At 29.6% G+C, this 23314-nt stretch overlaps 3 protein-coding genes across 4 annotated transcripts; 2 read left to right on the forward strand and 1 right to left on the reverse strand.

Moving 5' to 3' along the window:
* Positions 1-2018: 2018 nt before the first annotated feature.
* On the reverse strand, positions 2019-4191 carry LOC107430610 (probable WRKY transcription factor 49). Of its 2 annotated transcripts, none has more exons than XM_048464332.2 (3): positions 3736-4191; positions 3446-3589; positions 2019-2702 (listed from the first exon to the last, which is right to left on the reverse strand). In XM_048464332.2, exons 1-3 carry the CDS (start codon positions 3984-3986, stop codon positions 2210-2212), a joined length of 888 nt encoding a protein of 295 aa, XP_048320289.2. In that variant the 5' UTR covers positions 3987-4191; the 3' UTR covers positions 2019-2209. The 2 variants fall into 2 exon arrangements, with proteins under 2 accessions (XP_048320289.2, XP_048320288.2); XM_048464331.2 differs by having other exon boundaries at positions 2019-2714; positions 3736-4188.
* A 6885-nt stretch (positions 4192-11076) lies between these two features.
* Positions 11077-11766, forward strand: LOC125419085 (cyclin-dependent protein kinase inhibitor SMR4). The gene has a single exon (XM_048464216.2). The coding sequence runs from the start codon at positions 11393-11395 to the stop codon at positions 11579-11581; it is 189 nt and encodes a 62-aa protein (XP_048320173.1). The 5' UTR covers positions 11077-11392; the 3' UTR covers positions 11582-11766.
* A 6421-nt stretch (positions 11767-18187) lies between these two features.
* Positions 18188-23096, forward strand: LOC107430628 (laccase-2). The gene is made up of 6 exons (XM_016041492.4): positions 18188-18408; positions 18549-18700; positions 18956-19200; positions 19333-19467; positions 20829-21812; positions 22661-23096. Exons 1-6 carry the CDS (start codon positions 18277-18279, stop codon positions 22789-22791), a joined length of 1779 nt encoding a protein of 592 aa, XP_015896978.2. The 5' UTR covers positions 18188-18276; the 3' UTR covers positions 22792-23096.
* The last annotated feature ends 218 nt before the right edge of the window (positions 23097-23314 follow it).

Consider the following 23314-nt stretch of genomic DNA (forward strand, 5'->3'; position numbering starts at 1 on the left):
TTGGCTTGGTTTGCCAAGATTCTTGGGCCATTCATTCTAAAAAGAGAACCAGTTAGGCTAAACGCTGCCTAATTTTATGGCCCTTTTAAAACTCTATTATTGTGTATTCACCGTTCATTTTTTAAAACATTCATGAAAATATATTTACATGTGTATATATATATATATATATATATATATATCTATATATTAAACGCATTTGTTATGCACATTGGAAGTTTTATTTGATTTTTGGTTCTGATATTTGGATTTAGGAAAGCAACATTTCAAGAGCAATAATCAATGAAAACGAAAAATATTTTACGACCACTTTGTAATTCAATATTAATTTTGCTAAGCGACACAAGGTGTCCTAAATTACTGTTGAACTAGATTATTCAAATTTATTACAAATTGTCATGGTTTCTAGCTTTCAAAGTTTCAGCAAAATGAATTTTCTGTTTTCTTTCACGAGAGAAGAAATTTCCATCATGTGCTTCAATATTAATAATTAAATTAATGAGGCATTTCGGTAGAATCAAAATTTTATAAACTTTTTAACTTGTTTAAGTTGTTGTATGGAAGTTTCAATTTCGAAAAAGCCATTGAGATAGACACATTAGTTAATTTTGTGTTTTTTCCCACACAATTTTGTATGGTTTTTTTTTTTTTAAAATTTTTAATTTTATTTTTTACTTATTCTTAAAATATATATATCTACATATATATATTAGTCCAGCTCAAGCCTATGGCCGACTTGAGGCTTAGAAGCCTGACCCAATTTCCCAGGCATCGAAGCTCATAGAACGCCAAGCCCAAATATGCCAACATCGATCAGCCTGGTTACCGTAAACTTTTGGGAATTTAATGGTATAACATCCTGTGTTAAGGCATGCTTGAATTTAGCTTTAAATTTGAAGTCATGTTTCTTGTAAGAGTATGCTTGTGTAAAGAGTTGTGATCTTATATTTCGGTGTTCGAGTGACCAAGCTTTTTCATGTAAGCCTCCTTTTTGATATGAAATATTCTCCTGTTATAAATATTTCATTTAAACTATTTTTTTAATAGTCAAAGTTTGGAAGATGCTCTGTAGTTGGAGGCTTGCCGCTACTTTAAAATATATCTATATATATATATATATATACACACACGCAATCAATCAAGCTCATCAAGCTTATATCATATCAGTATGATATGATCTTTTTTTTATTAATAGTTTTTAGGTCATATCAATAGTTAGGATTTTAAAATTTTAAAAATAATAAAATATAAATTTAGTAATAAATCAAAATTTAATTTAGAAAAATAAATCTTATTAAGATATGATGATTGATAAATGTAATTTTAAATTTTAACTCTATCTAAAAGTTGAAAAGGAAAGTCTGAATTAGTTGTGATATTGACAAATTGATTTGAACTTAATTGTGTATATATATATATTATATGCAATATCTAGTCTATCAAAATATTTATCAAGAATACATATTTAATTATTTGATTAACTAATATATTAATATTATTTAAAAATGGATAAGTAAATCCTTGAAGGTATAAATATTATTAAATATAAATTAATTAAATAATAACATGTATATTCTTGATAGATATATTAGTAGATTAAATAGTATCTGTAACATTATACATATGGAATCAAATTCATGTTAAGATGATCCAATAATTTTAATAACAAGTCTTCTTTTATCAATATGATGATTTTACTTTTCTTATATAGGAGAAATATTATATATATTAACTTTCTAAATGCTAATAAAACATAGTCCCACACAGAAACCAATCAAACAATAAGTTCCATCCAGCTCAATTGAATGGTACTCAACTTGATCCCTAATTTAAAAAAAAAAAAAAAAAAAAGTGTTTGTCTTCAGCATTTTAACAAGTTCGACCAAAAAATTCATTTAAGAAAAAAATCTTAATACATGGAGAAGAATGCAGCACTCATCAGTATACAGGTTCAAATACTAATATTAGGTTATAAGTTTAAATTCATAGTAATTTGTGGAGAAGCCATAAAACAAAAATAAAATCAAGAACTACAAATTGTCATTAAAAAACCATGTCGTCAAAGCTACTTGCTTCATTATACTGACAGTCACTCTACATGAGACTTAAACATATATGATAACCTTTTATTACACCATATATTGTATTGTTGAACATTATAAGCATCACCAAGGATTATTGTGTTCTAACCCACAGAATCTCTATGAATTCACATAATGCTGGAATTTATACCGACATCAAAATAAGAAGTTGAAAAATTCAGGGGCCAAGACAGTGAAGAAGGAGAAGTTGGAGGTGAACGGTAAGAAGAACATGAAGAATTTGAAGAAGTATTGCTGCTTGGATTCAAAATCATCAATGGCACTACATCTTGAAGCAAACCTTGGGAACTCCTTTCTTCTTCACTTACTTCTCGATGATTATGATGGTCCATCACACTACCTGGGCCCATTTCTGGGTTAACATCTGATAGGCTTTCATGGGCTTCTAGTGTTTGAGTAGGCTCATGATTTTGGGCTTCGGGCCCCGAGATGTTCTTCTTGGTCTTCTTGATTGGTGGGTTGCCAAGCTGAGGTTGGCCTACAAAGAAAAATGGGTACGCAAAGTGAAGGTGGAGACCTTCATAAGTGATTATAAATGTCTCTGGATCATCACTGGACCTCTCTACTTGCTTTTTAGCACTGCATCTTGGGTTTGTACACCTGTAATAACTCCTTTTTATCCCCCAAAAAAAAAATTAATAAAGAATTAAACTTTGTAGTGGTTATATTATGATTGAAAGAGTTTTTAAAAATACTGTTTTTGATTTTAAAGAAAATGTTTTTTAAAAACAATAAACAATAAACATGGTCAATGACCTAACATATATATATATATATATATATATATCTGTGTCCTAGGTTACCCTTTTTATAGCAGAAAATTATCTTCGACCACTTCCTTTGACAAGGTTCATCATTTAGGCTTTAGGTAGGGCTTATATAATGACAAATATTAAAGATAATATATTCTGGTTGAGAAGGTTAATTTGGTAGTTGGGTAAAGCAACACTAAATTATGAATTGTAAACCTTTTGTTTTAATGCAAGACACAATATTGGTTTAGTTCCCTAATAAGCAACTAATTCTGACTGTTTTACTAAATACTAATACATAAAATTTTCATCATCCCTTTTACACTTCCCTTTTGAGTAGTCCACTTCAGCAAGAGTCAAATAAGAAAAGACTTGTTTCCAATTGGATAAAAAGATAAAACTCTTTTTTCCATTCACGAAAAACATTAAAAACACCTTTCTGCAATGGATATTGAACTATAGGACCCCATAATAAAAACTGAATAGAAAGAAAATTAAAAAAATAAAAAGAACTCTGTTCTGCCTCTGTATCATTTTCAAAAGAAAAGCTTCAACAAGCGAAAGAGAAAAATAGAAATGGAATATAAGTACCTGGGATTTGGACTATTTTTAATGGATTTTTGACCATATTTCCTCCATTTATATCCATCATCAGCCATCCCATTTCCACAGCTCTTGATCTTCAGGGTGTATTTGTTTTCAATCTTACTCAATCCCCTTTCTAACAAAGAAACTCTGCCCAAAAAAAATTAAAATTAATAGCATAACCAAATTATATCAAACACAACCCAATTCATCATTTCTGAAACAAACAAAAAAAAAAAAAAAAAAAAAGGAGTCTCCCAAAATTACGAAAATATATATCAAAAGGTAGACCAAACCTGGCTGGTGAAAGTTCATCTGATTGAATTCTTCTGGTTGTCACTGACAAAGCATTCTCTATATCATCGATGGTTGGACCAGAATAGACTTGTGGGTTAAAACGGTTAAGAAGAGCTTCTTCATTTGGAGGACTATTCTTGAACTCTGTTGCCTCTTCTTGAAGAACAAATAATGGGGATTCATCGTCAAGAAGTTCTCTCACAAGCTCTTCTTCCGACCCATTAGACCAACTACCAATTGTTTCCTCCATTGTTAATGTCCCAGAGAAAAAGAAAAAGAATTTCTAAGTTATTTTCATCAGAAGGAGAGAAAGAAAGAAAGAAAGAGAATTGGCTGTTAATTGGAAGAAAAAAAAAATATAGGAAGGAAATTTTAGTGATAAAAGAAGAGAAAAGGTTGATGAAATAAAGGAGGTGGAGAGTGGAGCAGATGAGAGAGGAAGTTGTCACGTCTACGTGTTTGCCTCTTGACTTTAAAGTAAGAGGTGGTATGTTTATGTTTTGTATGTATTTGCTTTGACTTTGCCAAGATTCGATGTTTGTTGAAAAGAGTGAATAGTCTTTGTTATTTGTTTGCAAAGTACTCATCAACCGTGAGAAAAATTTACATAAGGTTACACTATACATGTCTTCCTACAACGGTTAATAATCACATTATATCATCATAGAACGGTTAATAATCACGCATAATGTAAATTGAATGATATAAATATAATCACATGCAATGTTAAAATAAAACACATAGAATCTATCAAAAATTTATTTATTTTTTGATAATGAATGATCCATTGAATCATATAACTCCTACAACTGTTATGTATAAAATTTTGCCCCATCACACTTAGGTATTATAGTTAATAATCATTTGGTTTCCTTTAAAGCTAAAATTTAAATATGAGAAAGTATTATATAGAATCTGCAAATTAAATTGAGGCACGCGGATGATGATAATTGATAAATAGTACTTGTTTTGTGGTAATAAAATGGCAAATTGTTGGTTGTAATGATAATTCTTCTTTTTTCCCGTGTGTTAAAATTTGATTGAAGTACACGTAGAGGAGAAAAAACAAGAAAAATAAAGTATATTTTTTAACAGTTTTAATTGAGGTTTTTTTTTTTTTTTTTTTTCAATGACTACATATATATATATATATATATATGTTTTTTTTTTTTTTTCCCCATATTGGGAGACCATATGTTAATGATATGATCCTTAGCTTCTATAGAAATGGGTTGTCTCATTTTGTATGGAGCCTATATATCTGACTTTTATCTTCTGTATTTTCATTTAGTGTGCTTTTTGTCTTGTTTGTTTTGATGGGATAGATGCATTGAGGTGGACCAAAGCCACCTGATCCATGACCCCATTTGAAACAAAAGCAAGAGTCAACCACTAAAGAATCCATAAAAATATTATTACTTTTTTTTTTTTTTAACATTTATAAAGAATTTGAACATCTTTATATATCATTCATTTTTTAATTCTTTGATGATGTTGAACGTCCTGCAATAATATCGACTAGAAATTTTATTATGAAAAGTTAGTCAAATCATGTTGATCAATCTTGACCAGTAGCACAGTGTTTAAACTATCTAAATAAAATTAATGTTAAAATATGATGAAATAACATTTGATGAAACATAGATATCGATTTGAATAGCATACTTCTACATTTTTTTTTTTAAAAATGAGTTTTCCGAATAAATATATATATATATATATATATATATATATATAGAATTTTTACTAGTATGCTACCTAACTCTTTTTATAATATTAGATATTAATGTAATACAAAACTAAATTAGAGGTAAAAAAGTAAATGTATAAAATTTTCAATTGTTTTCTAAAGAATAATTGACCATTATTTAAATACTATATAGAAATTTAATTGACTTTTATTAATTGGATCACTTTTCCATACTAGATTTTTAATACTAAATAATAAAAATAAAAAGGCTTCAAATTAATATTGGTGTATATAATTTGCTGATCATATCTCTACGTAGTCAATAATAAGAATAAGCTAGATAATCCATTAGATCATTAATTTATATATATATATATATATATGCTTGGTTAATTTCTCCCTTGAGCCACACTGTAAATATATATTATATTATTATATAATTTTGATGAAGTTAAGATATTCTGACTTTAAGAGGATTTGGAGTACGTGCATATTCAAAAGTAGTTAGGAGTATAATTTAGATTATAAGCTATATCACATGCAAGTCACCATATATGGATAAGCATGCATCCGGATTTTAATAAAATTAGGATATCATGGTGCATAAATGATTATATTATTATATGGACTCTGTTTATTGCTTCTCTCTAGGATTTATTTTATTGCACCGTATACCTTATTGTTGAATAAAGTGATAAAAAAATTAGGCTCTATTACAAATAATTTTTAAAAAGGCAAAAGTAATTTTTTAATTTGAAAGCTGATTGTGAGAATGTTCGATAATTTTCAAATAGTTTATCAGGACTTTGAAGGTACTTTTAATCAAAAGTAATGAAAGGCATGTTTAGAAGTATTCGAATGTTTATAAGTGCTCTTGAGTTAAAATATGTGCTCAAAGATTAAAACAAAAAAAAAAAAAAAAAACAAAAAAACACTTGATTACATATTTGGCAAAATATTAAGAAATGCTTTTTGTATTAAAAAAATAATAATTTAGATACTTCTAAGAGGAGTGTCCAAGTGGATGTTTTTACAAATAAGTGCTTTTGGATGTAAAAAATAAATAAATAAATAAACATCAAATGCATTAATTAAAATATAAAAATACCAAATATAAATGTAAAAATATCTTTTTTTATTTTGTATAGCCAAGCATTTTACTACTCATTTTATGAAACACTTATGAACAAGAGTTTTACGTAAAATAAATGTTATAAAAAATAAATGTTATGAAAAAAATACTTTCAAACACATCCAAAATGTGGTTTCTTTCTTCAAAAATACATTTGAAGAAGCAGGGAGGGAAAAAAAAAGAGAAGGAAAAAAGGCAAACCATATGTCAAGTGGACTTCAATCTATTGTTGTTTATTTTTTTGAAATGACAAATGATAGACAATATATTCTTGTGATCAAACGTATACTCAATGTATATTGCTATATTTCATGAACTTGCAACATAAATTAATATATATATATATATGTGTGTGTGTGTGTGTGTGTGTGTGTGTGTTATATATACATATATGTGTGTTTGTGTGTTTAGATTAACTTTTCATATTATATAATTTTTTACTCTTATTTTGATAACTAATGCATTCGTTGTTTTTGTTTTTGTTTTTGTTTTTTTTTTTTTTTTTGGCGAATATAATTAATGCAGTCTTAAAACACTTCAACTTGCCCTTAAAGTATGAACTTTCTTTCTATTGATTATTACTTTTTGGTGCTACTTGAAAAAAGGGATAATACTGCAACAAAAATAAAATTTAGCATGGTATTATCTCTAATAAACTAGATTCAATGTATGTTAAAAAACCAAAGTTTAAACCACTGAAGGTATTTATGTAAGTATCGCAATTATTTAAAAGCATATAAAACATATTTGAATAGACGATGTCAAACAAATTAAAATAAGAAGGTAAAAGCAAGAAGAACAAGTTAATGAGCTTTGGAGAGCAGAGAATTGGAACGTTAATCGGCTTTGTGATTGGGATGAATCCTCCGCAACTAAATACATATATGCAGTAATTCAAAGAAATTCTTCTAACCCTATAATGTAGGCAGGAATCTAGCACTATCCCTGTTTCTGTAGACCAAAAGTACTGGGACAAAAGATGACAAAAAAAAAAATAATAATAATAATAACGTTATTACAACTTTAATACGTCATTTTTTAGAAATAAAAATTTCTTTCTAATTTAATATTATCTAAAGAATTATTATTTGTAAATTGTAATTTATCCGGATGTACACGCATCTACCATACGGGGAACACATAGATATGCATTGGTGAATTGTAAAGACATGCATATGTAAGTGATTGATCTCCATTATCAAAATGTATAGGATATAGCATATTGATTAGCATAGGCATGCAGAAAATATTATAAACTAAAAGCCTGATCACAAGCTATATATATACGATTTAAACCCAGGCAGGAAATTAATTCCATATTAATTTTTGGAATTACTTGCAACAAAACAAATTGAAACAAAAGTGCAAACACCACAGGAGTTGCCTGAATCTCCTAATTAGAGCTATACACATGCACACACAAAAGCCCTAAAAAGGTAAAAATATTTACCTCTTTCATACGTTTTATGCTATATACATATATATATATATATATATATATTGGAGGTAAAATTTATGAGCATTCTAACTTCAAACTTGTCACATGATATCATTACCTTAAATACCATCTTTCTTATAGAGAATTTGCACAATTTACTTTCCTCAACTCACCAATCAATAATTTTAATATTTTCAATCAATTATGAAATCTTTTGTTATTAGTGCAAATATGATGATTGACACTATTAATTTTAGTTTATCAAAAATTTAGATGCCAAATTTGATAATCCGAAGTTGAAAGGCTCATGTTAACTATTGACTACCAAATCTAATTTGATTTTTCAGTTAATTGGACTTTAAAAGTTTTATCTTATAATTATTTAAATAAATTGCATTTTTACATTTGAAATTTTTAAATTTAAAAATATTGCAGTTTAGACTTTCAAATTACACTAGATGCAAGCATGTAGTTGCGGAATTGGAGTTCTGCTTAATTTTTTATTTATGTAGTTCGTGTGATTCTTTTTTCATTGTACTTTCCATTTTGTGGGTAGAAATTTAAAGAAAGTTGATAATCGAATAGCCAAAAAAAAAAAGGCCGAGATGATAATCTTCCGCTACATTCTTTTCTCTAATTTAAAAAAAAAATCGTTGATCCAATTGATTTTTTAAAATTTTTTTTTTTTTAACCAAAGGTGGTTGAATTTTATATTTGTCCACTTTAAACTATCTAATTTCAGTTCTAATTTATACTTACTGTTTGCCAAAATTTGAATTGAAGTAGAACGCAACAAATTAATTGAAACTTGAAGGCATGATTGTAATTTATAGATGAACATATGTAATTTATATTATTTAGAATTGCATAGTGCAAACCACCACAGCCAAAGGCAATTAAAAACTCTGTGTTTCTGCAATGTTTTAGCAACAAAGATGGTGGATTGGAGAAAGAGAGTGGTTACTTCAAAGTGAGGGAAGGTTTGGTTGTATATGGGTTTGACTTTTGTGAATCCTAAGAAAACTGCTTGGGGAGGGCATTGCGACCCCTAACTCCCAAAACGTCGAGACAAAAAACAGGAGGGAAGCCGGGTTGACTGTCAGAGTGGTTTAGGTTAAGGCCCAGAGTGGGCGCAGGTTAAAGACCAAATCTCGGTTGGTTTCTTTTAACAAAAGTCAACGCTCTTCTGGTTTTTGTGGGGCACAATGGCCTATGATTGGAAGACACGTGGTAAAATGAATGTCCCTTTCGTCAGTTCTTCACGGGCGTAGAGATGGAGCGGTTCGAGTTGTCCACTTACATCTTGCTGTATGTATTTCTGGATCCGAGAAGTGACGGTGTAACTAACCTCATTATTTTACGGTTTTACCCTCCATCTCTACCCCCAGGTTCAGCGGTGCTGTGGGTCCCATTGAAATTCTTTTTTTAACGCACCTGTCTTTTCCTGCTTAGTCCACAACAATTCTTGGCGATGAAGAAAAAATGGTATAGCCCACGGTCAATGATTTCTTTTTTTTTTTTTTTTTTTTTAGAAACGAAATTTCCAAGAAAATGATATGTTTGGTTTTTAAAAATGGAAACTTCGTTGACTGATGAGGTCCTAGAAGAAAACGTACATATAAAGATACACAGTTTTTACAGAATTCAAACAACATTCATTAAAAAGTCCAAAAATAAAGTTAGAAAAAAATACAAATGAGTAATTTGCTAAAGGATTGTCCATGACATTTTCCAAAGATGAATGCTTAAGGGGCCTGTTTGGCCATAATATTTTAAAACTGTTTATTGTATTTAAAAGATGAAAATTGTTCTCAAAAAACAAACATATATAGGCATTCGGCCATTGTTTTATGAAAATAATTTTAAAAACAAGTTGCTTTATAACTACCAAAAAAAAAATAATACAGAACAATGAAAGTTGTCTTGAATTGTTTTCGAGTACAATTTGTTAGTGTGAAGGTCCCCATCCCAACCCTGTTATTCTCGTGCTCTTTCTGTTCTAGATAATGGATATCATTTCTAAGCCTGACAAATCTTCAGCAATATATTTTATTTTATAGGACTATTTTTTATTCAATATTAATTTTGATAACCACTTCCAAAAAGCAAAAAATGTAATGAAATAGGCCTGGTTTTCATATTGCACAACAATTATAAACTTTTAGATAGCAGAACTATAAAAAAACTAAAAAAATAGAAGCGTAGAGAGTCAAAAGGATTTAAAGTGTAAAGTTCAAAAGTGTATACAGTTTTAAAAGAGTATGTGTATAGAAACTCCCATTGTCTTGGCGGATGTTCTACTTTAAAAATTTATGGACGGGCCTCCTAAAATCATCCCCTTTGAAATTTATACATTTCACTGGCAAAAAGGACATTTTCAAACTCTAAAGTCACTAATAAAAAAATAAAAAATAAAAAATAAAAAAAACACTCTAAAATCACCCATTAACACTTTTTTTTGTTCTTTTGGAAGGATTCACCCACTAACACTAAAAGTGATGCTTTAATTATCAGATTTTTAGTATTGTCAATATCCAAAAAGCAATCCTCTTTCCTTAATACAAAAGTGTTTTAGGTTTCTAGAACCTTTTTGCTTTAGGTTTCTAGACCTTTGAAAAAAAAGCAAAGAGCTTTAGATCCTTCAAGGCCAGCCCATCCAGAGTACGGTTGGGCTTTTCTGAAAAGTTCTAAGAGCATAAATGGCCCACTGTTAATAAAAGCCCACTTAATATGACGGACACAACCAACCACCGTAATTGTGGGCTCCATCCCAGACTGCACCCAAATCACCGACAATCCATTCCCGATGGTGGAAATGAATAAATGATCAAAGTTGGCAAAAACGTGCACTCACCATTCAAACGCACATTTTTTTTCTTTTCTTTTTTTGTTTTTTTTTTCCCGCGCAGACACCGACTCCAAAAGTTGGCGCCGCCGTATTTGAACCGAAAACGATAAAAAAACGTGGCTCAAAGAAATGTGGGCCACGTCGGATCACACATACACGTAGATCTTACGCTCGTTCCATTATAAGAACGACACGTCGTGCCGTGCCAACTCACCCTTAGCTGTCATCTACCTGCACCACACGATCAACCCGGACCCACTGACCCGACCCATCCACGAATCTGGAAACTCCCACCGTTCTCTCTCTCATCTCTTTGCTCCACATTTCAATTTTTTTAAAAAATTTGAAAAAAGATTCAAAAGATTTAAATTTTTATATAATACCTTGCCCCCGCTCTTCCTAAATTCCAGAGTAGTAAGCTCAGAGTTACAAAACCCAAAAAATAAATATATAAATAAATAAATAAAATTTGCAGATCTTCATCATCGAACTGTTTTGAACTTGGTAGCCGGGAAATTCCAACATTGAGATCCATCGGACGGCCGAGGATGGACGAAGAGTGCACGACGCCGAAGGGGAGAGAATGCCGGATTCCGGTGGTGTACGTGTGCCCGCCGCCTCCGAAGAAGAAAACGGCTTGCGGAACGAAAAGGGACCCACCGAAGAACGGGTATTTCCAGCCGCCTGATCTTGATGCTCTGTTCGTTATTCCTACCAGACGCCAAGCCTGCGCTTAGTAGTTATCAGTTAGCATTGCTTCTGTTTTTTTTTTTTTTTCAGATTTATTCCTTGAATTCAAGATGTTTGAGAAAAAAAGGTATTTTGGGTTTTGGTGTATATATAGATGTAGTTTTTGGGAAATTGTTTTTATTATCATTAATTCCTTTGTTTTTCTTAATATATAAGCATGCATTAATTCGTTTGTTTTTTTTCTCAATATATAAGTATGCGTATTTTAGTTTTTTTTTTTCGTTTTTTTTTTTTTTTTTTTTTGGGGTGAACCTCTTTGCATTTTCTTTCTGTCCGCGAAACTGGCACGGCTCAATGTACGTGTCTTGTCCGGTTAAATACAGGTGTCTTTGCTATCTGGATTGTGACAAGTTGTTGTGAGAAAAAGCAAATGTTCTGTGCCAGTATTGGTTTAGGCATAAAGACAAACATTTACACTACATGATATTGCTCACTTCAGAATGCAGCAAAGCTTTCGCTTTTTCACTCGTTGAAGTCAGTTTGCAGCAAAAAAAAAAAAAAAAAAAAAAAAAAAAAAAAGGGAATTCGATTCGATACAAGAATAAAAAAAAAATGAATCTGGGTTTCTAGATAAAAAAAAAAATGCGGTCAATAAGAAACGACCATTAATTTCAACGTTTTCTTTTTGTTTTCTTCTTTTGGGGCTTTTTTATATAACCCATCGATTTCATGCACTTCCAAAGCAACGTTTGAGCTCTGGTTTGACCCCAAATATGTTGAAACCAACTTAGGAAAAATGACATTAAAATCGTCTCGAAAAATCGAAAGAGAATTTTGTTGGTGAAGAAGAGAGCAGATATGGGTCTTTTTCAAACGGGGCATGGCTTTCGGATGGTCCATCACTCTCTGAAACCCAGTTGGCCAAAAGGAATTTCCACCAACGACCACCATGGCAATTGGAAATCTTATTCTAAGTCTCTCAAACGCCAAATTCACGCATAGGTTTCCAAATTTAATTTCAACGCTTTGAATTGGAAGAGAATATTTGATAGTACGGGGCCTACCGATTTATCTTTCTTAAATCGGGTCTCTCAGGATCACAAACAAGGAAGCTTAATTCCATGGAGGGTATATAAATAACATCCTTGATGAGAGTGGAAATATATATTTTTTTATTTGATAGCTTCTATAAAAATCATATATTTTAATGGTGAGAAATTCATATATTATGCCTTAGTTTCCAAGACAAAATAGTTGGGGATGGCCCAGAGATTGCAGATGAGGGGATTTATGAACTACCTTGAGACTCCTCCATGAAGCTACCCATTATTAGTTTCTGCTTTCTAATACAACCTTTTTGGTCTAATACCCAAGGAATTGTATTGTATTAAATTCTATAAGACTTGTAGCCAATAACTCTTGAATTAAAACAGTAGGGTCCAAGGATAAAGCAGTGGAATGTAACATTTTATTTAAAAAAAAGTGATGTAGATGCATTCTAAATTATCTATGTTTTGATATTTTGAATGTTGAATTTTTTTTTCCTAGCATTTTACATCTTGAATTTCAGTGTTCCTTACACTGTTGCACCCTTCTCTCCTTTTCTGTTAACTTTTTAAAATGTTTTGTTACATAACTGATACATGGGAGAAAAAATGAAAGTGTAAAATACAATTCTGTGTTGTTTAGAATGTAAAATGCAAATTTTCAAATAAATTTTTTTCGCTTATATCTATTTTATTTTTTAAAAATTTAAATAATAATTTGTAGCTATCATAGATATTCTAAATAAAAAAATAAAAGACCCATAAAAAAAGTATAAATTCTTTATAAAATCTAAAATTTTATTTATTACATGTACTTTTTATATATTTATTATTTATGAAAGAGGTACTTATAAGATTTTCTAATATATATTTTTTTAATAAAATTTTTACTTTTCCCAATAAAATACTTTTTTAATATATGTTCAAATTTTTAATGGTCTTTATTTATTTATTTATTTATTATTTTTTTAGGATATCTACTTTGTCAAGATTTTTATTTTTATTTTTGAAAAAGTAAATTTTTAATTTTTTTAGGAAACTTCTTTAAAATAAAATAGTATGATTTAATACATTTTTTGTATTTAAATTGATTTTTTATTTCAACATTTTTGCATTTTGCTTCTAAACTATATAGAATTGCATTTTACATCTTTATTTTTTTATCTCCTATGCTAACCATGTGACAAGACTGTTAAAAATTTAATAAAAAAATAAATGATGTAAAATGCAAAAAAAAAAAAAGAAAAGAAAAGAAAAGAAGAGTTTAGGATACAAAATGGTAAAATATATATAATTTAGGATGCATTACTGTCAATATTTTTTAAAAAAATCATAAATTCGTTCACGTAATTATTTCTTTTTTAATTGATATATCCTTCGTCAATTACGTCAAATAAGATGCAATAGTATTTAAAAATTCTGCATATGACATTACTTTTGATATTTTTGTAATCAAAACAAGCTTACTGTAAAATAAAAAAAATATTTTTTTTTTAAAAAAATATTTTTAAAAAAAATCAGATGTTGGATTTATATGGGATATTTTTATTTAGGAAAAAAACACTATTTATTTGTTTGTTTATGTTAATGTAGAAGGGTATATTTGTTATTTAAAAAGAATTTTAATTTAATTAACACATAAAACAAAAAGTTAGCTTTTTTGGGATTATTTTTGGTAATCATTGTCAATTCGATCAAACTAGATTGATTCAATTGATAAATTATTCATATTAATAATTGAAAAGTTATAGATTTGAAATAGATAAAATTATTGTAAATAATAAAAAATTATTATGAATTTGGTAATTACAAACATACAAAAATCATAAATCGTTAGCGGAATATGTGTAATTTTTAAAAATATAAAGGTAGATCTTAAAAGGGTAAAGAGAAAAACGGTAACAAATAAGGTTAATATTGGAAATTTGCTTAAATTCTTCTTACCTTTTTTTTTTTTTTTTTTTTTTTTTTTTTTTTTTTTTTGTATGGCTATAGTTCATGACGTAAGATTCATTTTGCTCATTCGTGCCTTTTTTTAAAATATATATATATATATATATATGAAAATAGGAAATTAGTTGAATGCGATTTTAATTGGGTATGTATATATATATAGTTTAAGTAGGTACTTATTTATTATTGAAGGGGGCCACAAGCTTAAGCTTAGTCCACTTCATGATTAGCAGCAATGTAGGATATTTAGTATTAGTTGCTATGTTGTTGTTACGTAATTAAAAGTACTGTAGGTATTATTATTATTATTGTCATCATTATTATTACTATTATTGATATTATAGATGCTATTGTTTCAACCCAAAAAAAAAAAAAAAAAAAAAAAAAAAAAAAGAAAGAAGAAGAAGAAGAAGAAGAAGAAGAAGAAGGTACTATGGATGTTATGGCAACTTGGCAATTGAAGTGGTTTAGGCCTTGCCCCCTGTCTTTTCTGCTAGAACAAACCAAATTGATGCTACAAAAGTGTTTATATTGTGTAATATTTTGACATATACTTTATTATTTAATTATTTGTTTCGATACTAAGATTAAGTGTATTTTTCAGAGGCTGAAGCTGTACCCTATTGCGTTGATGATATGTTATGTCCACTTAAGAACGAGATTTTTAGCATCAATTACGATTTGTTGGTAGCAAATTAGGTAATAATTAATGTGTTATAAGGATTCTAGATGTGAGAATTTCAGAGACTAGGCATTTTCTTTTTATAATTACTTGTACGTATATATGGATGATTTTATTATTATTATTTTTTTGCATGAATTAGTTAAATAATAATAATGACTTCCATTTTATAGTTGGTCCATTTTAAAAATCTTTTTCTCAAGTACAATTTCATGATTTCACTTAATTAAAGGTGTACTGACACACGAAGAAGATTGTCCGTGCTTACCCTTCAGAATTAGTATTAATACGCATGAAATGTAGATTAATTTTAATAACAAATTATCTTTTGGAAGCATTTTAAAGTTCATGAATCTAATAGAAAGGCAATATGGGTAGAAAACGGGGGGAAAAAAAAAAGGATAAGCAATGGTAATTGGGATGAAGCTATGTTTTGCTTATGCTTTTTGTACATGCTAGTTTATCATCTTTTAGGAGACGTTTATTCAAAAGTTGTGATAAAACAAGTATATATATATAAAATATTATTTTACGATATAAATATTTGCACCTTTTCTAATCTGTGGATATTTTTAAAAATGATAATTTTTTGCCGTCATTTTTATAAATATTCACACATTAAAAAAGTAAAAATATCTGTATAATAAAAAAACTATATATATTTTCTTCTTCGTAAGTTTGATCACTTTTGTTTTGATAAGTTTATGGGCTTTTGTTTTTATTATTCTTTCCACCAATTAGTTAACTACATATAAATTAATGATTTGGATTATGGGTAGATATAAACCGATTCGGAAAAACCAAACTAGATCCAATCGAAATCACTATACATAATAATATTTTTAATTAATTATATTTTTATATTTGTTAAATTATTAGTTTAATATATTGATAATAATAAATTTAAATTATTAAAAATTTAAAGGATTAATTGCATATTAGTTTTATGAAGTTTTAGGGTTATGCAAATCAAACTCAAAAGTTTATAATTACTTAAATTGAAGTTTAAAGTTTTAAATTTATTTTCAATTAGTTTATTTAACTAATAGTATTAATTTTACCATTCAATAATGTCATGTTAATATCATAATTCATTTTTTAGCAAAAAATAAGAAAATGGAAAAAAAATATTTTTTTGTTTTTTATTTGGAATATTCTATCAATATTAAAATTTCAAAGAAATTAAATGTTTTTTAACCTAAACTAAGACAAAAAATAAAAATAAAAATAAAATAAAATTTTTGGGCTAATAAAAAAAATTTTATTAGACCAAAAATAAAATAAAATAATTTTATTAGATAAAAAATTAATAATATTTTTTTACTCTAAAACCATAAAAAAATAGATTTAAATTATACAAAAATAAAAATAAAACTAAAATTGGAATTTTTTCTCTAGTAAACATATTTTTATTAGACCAAAATTAAATAAAATAGACAAAAATTTGTAATCATTTTTTATGACCAAACCATAAAAAAAAAAAAGATGAAAAATAAAAATAAACAAATTTAATTTTTTTGGCTTCTCACTTTGGTCTAATATAAAAAATAAAAAGAAACTTATTATTTTATTATTTTTAAATCTTTATCTTTGTAAGCAAAAGTGGTTCATTCTATTTTTAATTTTTCTATGGATATTCAATCCTTGTAGAATCTAGTAATTTGCAAATGAGCGTAAGCTGATCTACTGTCCTTTTTTTTTTTTTTTCTTAAATCAAAACAAAAAATCATAAAAATTAAAATTTATTTTTTCGGTCTAATTTTTGCTTTGGATTTTTTTTTTTTTTTGTGTTTTGGGCAAAAAAATTATAATTAACTTTTAGTCTATTAAAATTATTTTGTTTAATTTTTCAAAATTCTAATTTTATTTTAAATATTTATTTTTGATCTAATTTTAGGTTCAAATATGTTTAACTTCTTTGGAGTTTTAGTTTAAATAAAATAGAAATTGATACAAATTTTCAAATAAAAAATAAAAAATTTATTTTTTAAAAATAGTTTTAAATTTTTTGCTAGAAAATGAATTATAATATCAACATGTTTATGCTATTTAATAATGAAATTAACACCATTAGTCGGTTAGAATGATTTACAATAAATTTGAAATATCAAAATTCAATTCAAACAAATCCAAACGTAATGATTGAATTTGTATAATTTTAAAATTTTAAAATACCTGTCAATAATCAGTTCAGAATTAAAATAATATTAAAATACGAAAAGAAAAAAATAATAAACCGATCAATTGGTTTGGTTTGGTATTGTTTGCAAAAAATGTAAAAAATCAACCGAACCAAACTTTTAATTTGGATTGAGGAAAGTCCTTTATGGTGAATGGAGTTCATTTCCTTTTTTAATGGTCCCAAACTCACAGAGATAAGGGTCATATCCCGAGACAAAACCATAATATTAGCGATGTGACTGACCAAAACCTTAGAGAGCACTCATATCGCGTTGAAGGTCTATGTGACTTGACACGTGGTAAAGGAAGTAAATGAACAAAACAAAAGGATGAAAAATAGGACGCAGCATCGCAATTAGCAAATATATATTATACTACATTAATGATCATTGAACGTCATCACCTTCTTTCCAATATGCGTGCATTTGACATCTATAATACCACTAAGGAGTCTAGCTAAGCAATGTGGTAAGACATTAATTGACAATTTAACCACATAAACAGGACAATTTGGCACCCGCTGCTTGACTTTCACTAATTTTGTGGTCTTGTGGTTTAGCTTTTTGCCCTATTAGCAAAAGGTCTTTGTGATAATCAAAATTAGTTTTGATATTTGTCCCGAACCCAAACAAAATAAATAACAAAATTTTTTGAAAAATCTTACTTTATCAACACTCTAAAGTTATGCATGACCAACAGCAAAGCGAAGCAGACAAGGTGACCATCTATCTCAAATAGGGAATGTGTTCCTGAAAATTCCTTCTCTTTCTATGACAAGATACTTTCGTCTTTTCACCTAATGAGCAATCACACCCTCCTCTATATTAACCCAAACAATTCTTGACTCTTTCCTCCATATCTCCTACCATTTCCCATATCCATGGCTTCTCTTCATCTTCCCTCTTCTCTTGCTTCAATGGCGGTTTCTTCGGCTTTGCTCTTGGCTTTCTGCATTGCAATATTGATGATGCCACAGTTTGCTGAATGCAGAACAAGGCACTACACTTTCAATGTAAATAAATAAATAAATAAATACATAAATAAATTTCATACTTTTGAATTAGATATATATATATAAATCCCTTGAGGGTATTTAATTTCTTTGTTTCTTTTTTGTTCTTTAACTCAAAATGTTTGCTTTTTTCTTCATAGATTAAGAACCACACTATTACAAGATTGTGCCATACCAAGAGCATCGTAAGTGTGAATGGGAAATTCCCCGGACCTCCATTAGTGGCAAGAGAAGGCGATCGAGTAATCATCAAGGTGGTTAATCATGTCTCAAGCAATGTCACCATTCACTGGTATGAAAAATCTTTTCTTTTCTTTTTTTTCTTTTTTTCTTTTCTTCCCCCTGCATCCATTAATATTTTCTACATAAAAAAATCATTTACTGGGATCCATCGTTCAGTTTATATTGAACGTTTTAACTCCTGTTATCCAGTAACACGCTTAATGTAGGCTATATGATAAAACCCAGAGGATAATTTCTCTACAAAGTGAGCTTGACTCGAATAACAATTTTGGTTGTTATTAATTGTATTTGTGTGAGAGGGCAGGCATGGAGTTCGGCAACTGAGAAGTGGTTGGGCTGATGGACCGGCATACGTGACACAATGTCCAATTCAGACTGGGCAGACATACGCATACAATTTCACAATCACAGGGCAAAGAGGGACTCTTTTATGGCATGCACATATATCTTGGTTGAGATCTACCCTCCATGGACCTATCATTATCCTCCCTAGGCGCAATGAGTCTTACCCTTTTGACAAACCTTACAAGGAAATTCCCATTATTTTGGGTATGTTATTTTATATGCATGTAATCCTATTTATTTATTTATATATTTATCTATCTTTCTATAAGAGTATGACCAATTGTCTTATTAGATATATTTGACCACTATCAATATTGTATGGATTTGGGGATGCAGGAGAGTGGTTTAACGTAGACCCAGAAGATGTGATTAACCAGGCGCTTCAGCTTGGAAATGGACCTAACGTCTCCGATGCATTCACCATCAATGGTTTTCCAGGGCCATTGTACAACTCATGTTCATCATCTAATGGTATATATTAACAATTTTTAAAATCAAATATTTAGTACTGAAATTTTTATAATAATCTAGTATATATAGTCTAGCATAACAAACGGATTCTAGAAAGTACTATCATATAGGTTCTCTCACACACTTATTATTAATGGAGACTATCGTAGTATGAAAATTTTTATTAAAAAGTTAATTAGATTATTTATAAATGTTTTTTTTGGAGCACCTATTTGTCTGTTTTTCTCTCTTATTGTTAATGTATAATTAAAAAAGTATTAGTTATAAAAAAAATAAAAGTACTAATAAAAAATTGAAGAGTGTTTAGTACTTATGATGAAGTTTATGTTTACATACTTTTCTTTACTCTTTACATGTCTCATTGTTGTCTTCACAAAAAACATGTTTAATTAAACGTACATTTAAGAGTCATTTATGTATAATTATTTTACTACCTATATAAAAGCAACAGTCAATAATAATTAATTTGACAGTGAAAAGGGCACTAGATTGCACTGACCAATAATCTTAATTCGTGCATTCATGGAACATAAAAGTGTCATGATACGACTCTCTCCATATATATGTATTATAAGATTCAAATGAGGATATTTGTCAACTTTTTAAATTAATGATAAATAGATTTAACTATTTAAAATTTTTAAATTACATGTAACTTTTCAAAATAATATAATTTCTCTAAATAATTAAGTTCACTTAAGCTAATCGTATCCTGTTTTAACTGAGCTGTATATATAATTTCGATATAATACACCATGTTCACTTAATTGCAAATCAGGTGTGTTATGTTATCTACCATAGTAAAAATTCTATATATAAATACAATTGACCTTCTAGGTGATAATTTCAGTTCATTTGGAAGGCATACTAAAACGGATGCTCAAATAACTAAATAACTCAATGATCTTATTTTTTGTTTAAATATTTTTGTCTAGACTTTCTAGCCCATCGCTATTTCTTTATTTATTATTATTATTAATTTTTTCTGTGGCTTTTAAGAACTTAAAGCACAATGCCCAAAAGCAGAGCTATATAGCCTAAAGGGTGAAGAATGAAATTACGATAAAAGCATATGGGTCACATTGTTAAAGTTGACATCAGCATATTTTGAAAAGAAATTTGGAACTGATCTCCTAAAATAATCAAATTTCTCTATTAAAATATATTTGAAAAAGCTCCAAAGCTGTCTTTTAAGGCTTTTAAGAATTGACCATCTTTTACGTTATTTCATAACTATAAAACACACTTTTATGTGGGAGAAAGTCACGAGACTAATGAACTCCATATGGTAGGCCATGCAGGGCTTATCTTTAAACTAACATGCATCAATGGCTTCATTTTTTATTTTATTTTTTTTGCAGATACATTCAAACTAAAAGTGATCCCAGGAAAGACATACCTTCTCCGAATAATCAACGCTGCACTCAACGACGAGCTCTTCTTCAGCATTGCTAATCACACACTCACCGTCGTCGAAGCCGACGCTGCCTACGTCAAACCATTCCAAACCAACATCCTTCTCATTGCCCCAGGCCAAACCACCAACGTTCTCCTTCAAACCAAGCCCATACCTCCCAACGCCACTTTCCTCATCGCCGCCAGTTCCTATTTCACCGGACAAGGCACCGTCGACAACACCACCACCTCCGCCATCCTCCAATACCACAAACCCCTCACTCATTCCAACGTTTCACCCCACAATTTGACCCTTTCCAGGCCCTCTCTCCCACCTGTCAACGCCACTAAATTCGTCAACGTCACCCAGTTCGTCGCTAATTTCACCGCAAAGTTCCGAAGCCTGGCCAACAGTAAATTCCCGGCCAACTTTCCCAAAACCGTCGACAGGAAGTTCTTCTTCACCGTCGGACTCGGGACGAACCCGTGTCCTAAGAACACGACGTGTCAAGGTCCGAATGGTCAGAAATTCTCGGCCTCCGTGAACAATATCTCGTTCGTGCTCCCTTCCACGGCGATTCTTCAGGCTTACTATTTCGGACAGCCGAAGGGGGTTTACACGACGGATTTCCCGGCGAATCCTCACCCGTCGTTTAACTACACAGGAACGCCGCCGAACAATACGATGGTGAGCAACGGGACACGTGCGGTGGTGCTGGCGTTCAACACTAGCGTAGAGGTGGTGCTGCAGGACACGAGTATCCTAGGGGCGGAAAGTCATCCTCTCCATCTTCATGGATTCAATTTCTTTGTTGTGGGTCAAGGGTTCGGAAACTTCGACCCAAATAAAGATCCGGCTAAGTTTAATCTTGTGGATCCTGTTGAGCGAAACACCGCCGCTGTTCCTTCCGGTGGTTGGATTGCATTTAGGTTCTTTGCAGACAACCCAGGTACGTTCTTTTCCCTTTACCTACTTACTAATGACTCTCAATTTTGTTATCTAACTTTTTGTTTTTCTTTTCTATGATTTGCTTTATTAAATTTAGACCCCACTTCTAAGTCAAACTCATAATGATATAGACTTTTGGGTTTCATACCAATTCATTCCTTTATTCCTTTCTTTTAACCAAAGTTGGTTTTTCAATCAAATGTTAGATTTAATTATTAGTTTTCTTTTGTATATTTAAGCTGACATGTACGACATTTTCTTTACTCTTTCAACTATATTATTTTCACGTCTTACCAGACAGCTCTGCGGTTATAAAAATTATAAAAAAAAAAAAAAACTCTTTCCTAAGACAACTACCTGAGTTCAAATCCCTTTAAAAATAGAAAATTAATGTACAAGGAGTTCATGCGCAAAGTTTTGTCATATAGGAAGGGAGACAATAAAATTCAAATGTTGTATAGTTTAAAAAGAAAATTTAATTATTTCATATATTTATGTTGTAGTTGAGGAAACAGAAAGCATTAGGTTTAAGTTGGATGTGCAATTTTTGAATTCTGATTACAACAGAAAGCATTAGGTTTAAGTTGGATGTGCAATTTTTGAATTCTGATTACATTGTTAAAAGAAGTTTTCAGTATTTTTTTGCCCCTAACCTTTAGATTCAATATAGATCATGAAAATTGTTTACAAATGTTTAAAACAGAGAATTCTAATGGGAAATAAATAAAATAAAAAAATAAAGAAAGAATCTTTTACTTAAATAAAGAAAACTGTAATGTCTAAAAGTTCGCTTATATAAAATTGTTTTACGAATTTAATTGACAAATTTTATACTGGCAATGTTCACAGGGGTGTGGTTTATGCATTGTCATCTGGATATCCATACGAGCTGGGGGCTAAGAATGGCATGGATAGTCTTAGATGGACCCCAACCAAACCAGAAGTTACCACCTCCACCGTCCGATCTTCCTAAATGTTGACCTTGACTGACCATCTTCCGGAAGTGCAATTTTCATTTTCGAGTGATCTTTGAATGATTCATTTTTTTTTTTCTTTATTTACTTCTTTGATCAATAATAAATCACGATTCTTTTGATGTGTGATTGATCAAGAAAAAAAAAAAAAAAACAAAAAATCTGGCTCCCCAATGGTTTTTTCTTTTTTGGTTGGTGGTTGGAGAAAAGAGGAAAAAAAAAAAAAAAAGGGAAGAAAGGAGAACAACTCCCTTTGTGTACATTAAATGGTGTTTACTGTTATATTAAAATAATCGATGAGTTTTTTTGCATGCACTATTTTCATTTATTTACTCCACCTTATAATTATTTACTGATAATCGAAGGCTTTTCTTACTTTAATATTCTAAGGCCTCAATTGACATTTTTTGGATTCAGCAACCGACATTCGTAGTATGATTGCCTATCGAAGAGTTTTTATTTTATTTTTTTCAATTTGTTTTTCCACACCCATCGTTCTCTCAAAGAAATGCTTTCTGTAATTGAAAAT

This window comes from Ziziphus jujuba, chromosome 6, assembly GCF_031755915.1.
Source record: "Ziziphus jujuba cultivar Dongzao chromosome 6, ASM3175591v1".
Taxonomy (NCBI): domain Eukaryota; kingdom Viridiplantae; phylum Streptophyta; class Magnoliopsida; order Rosales; family Rhamnaceae; genus Ziziphus; species Ziziphus jujuba.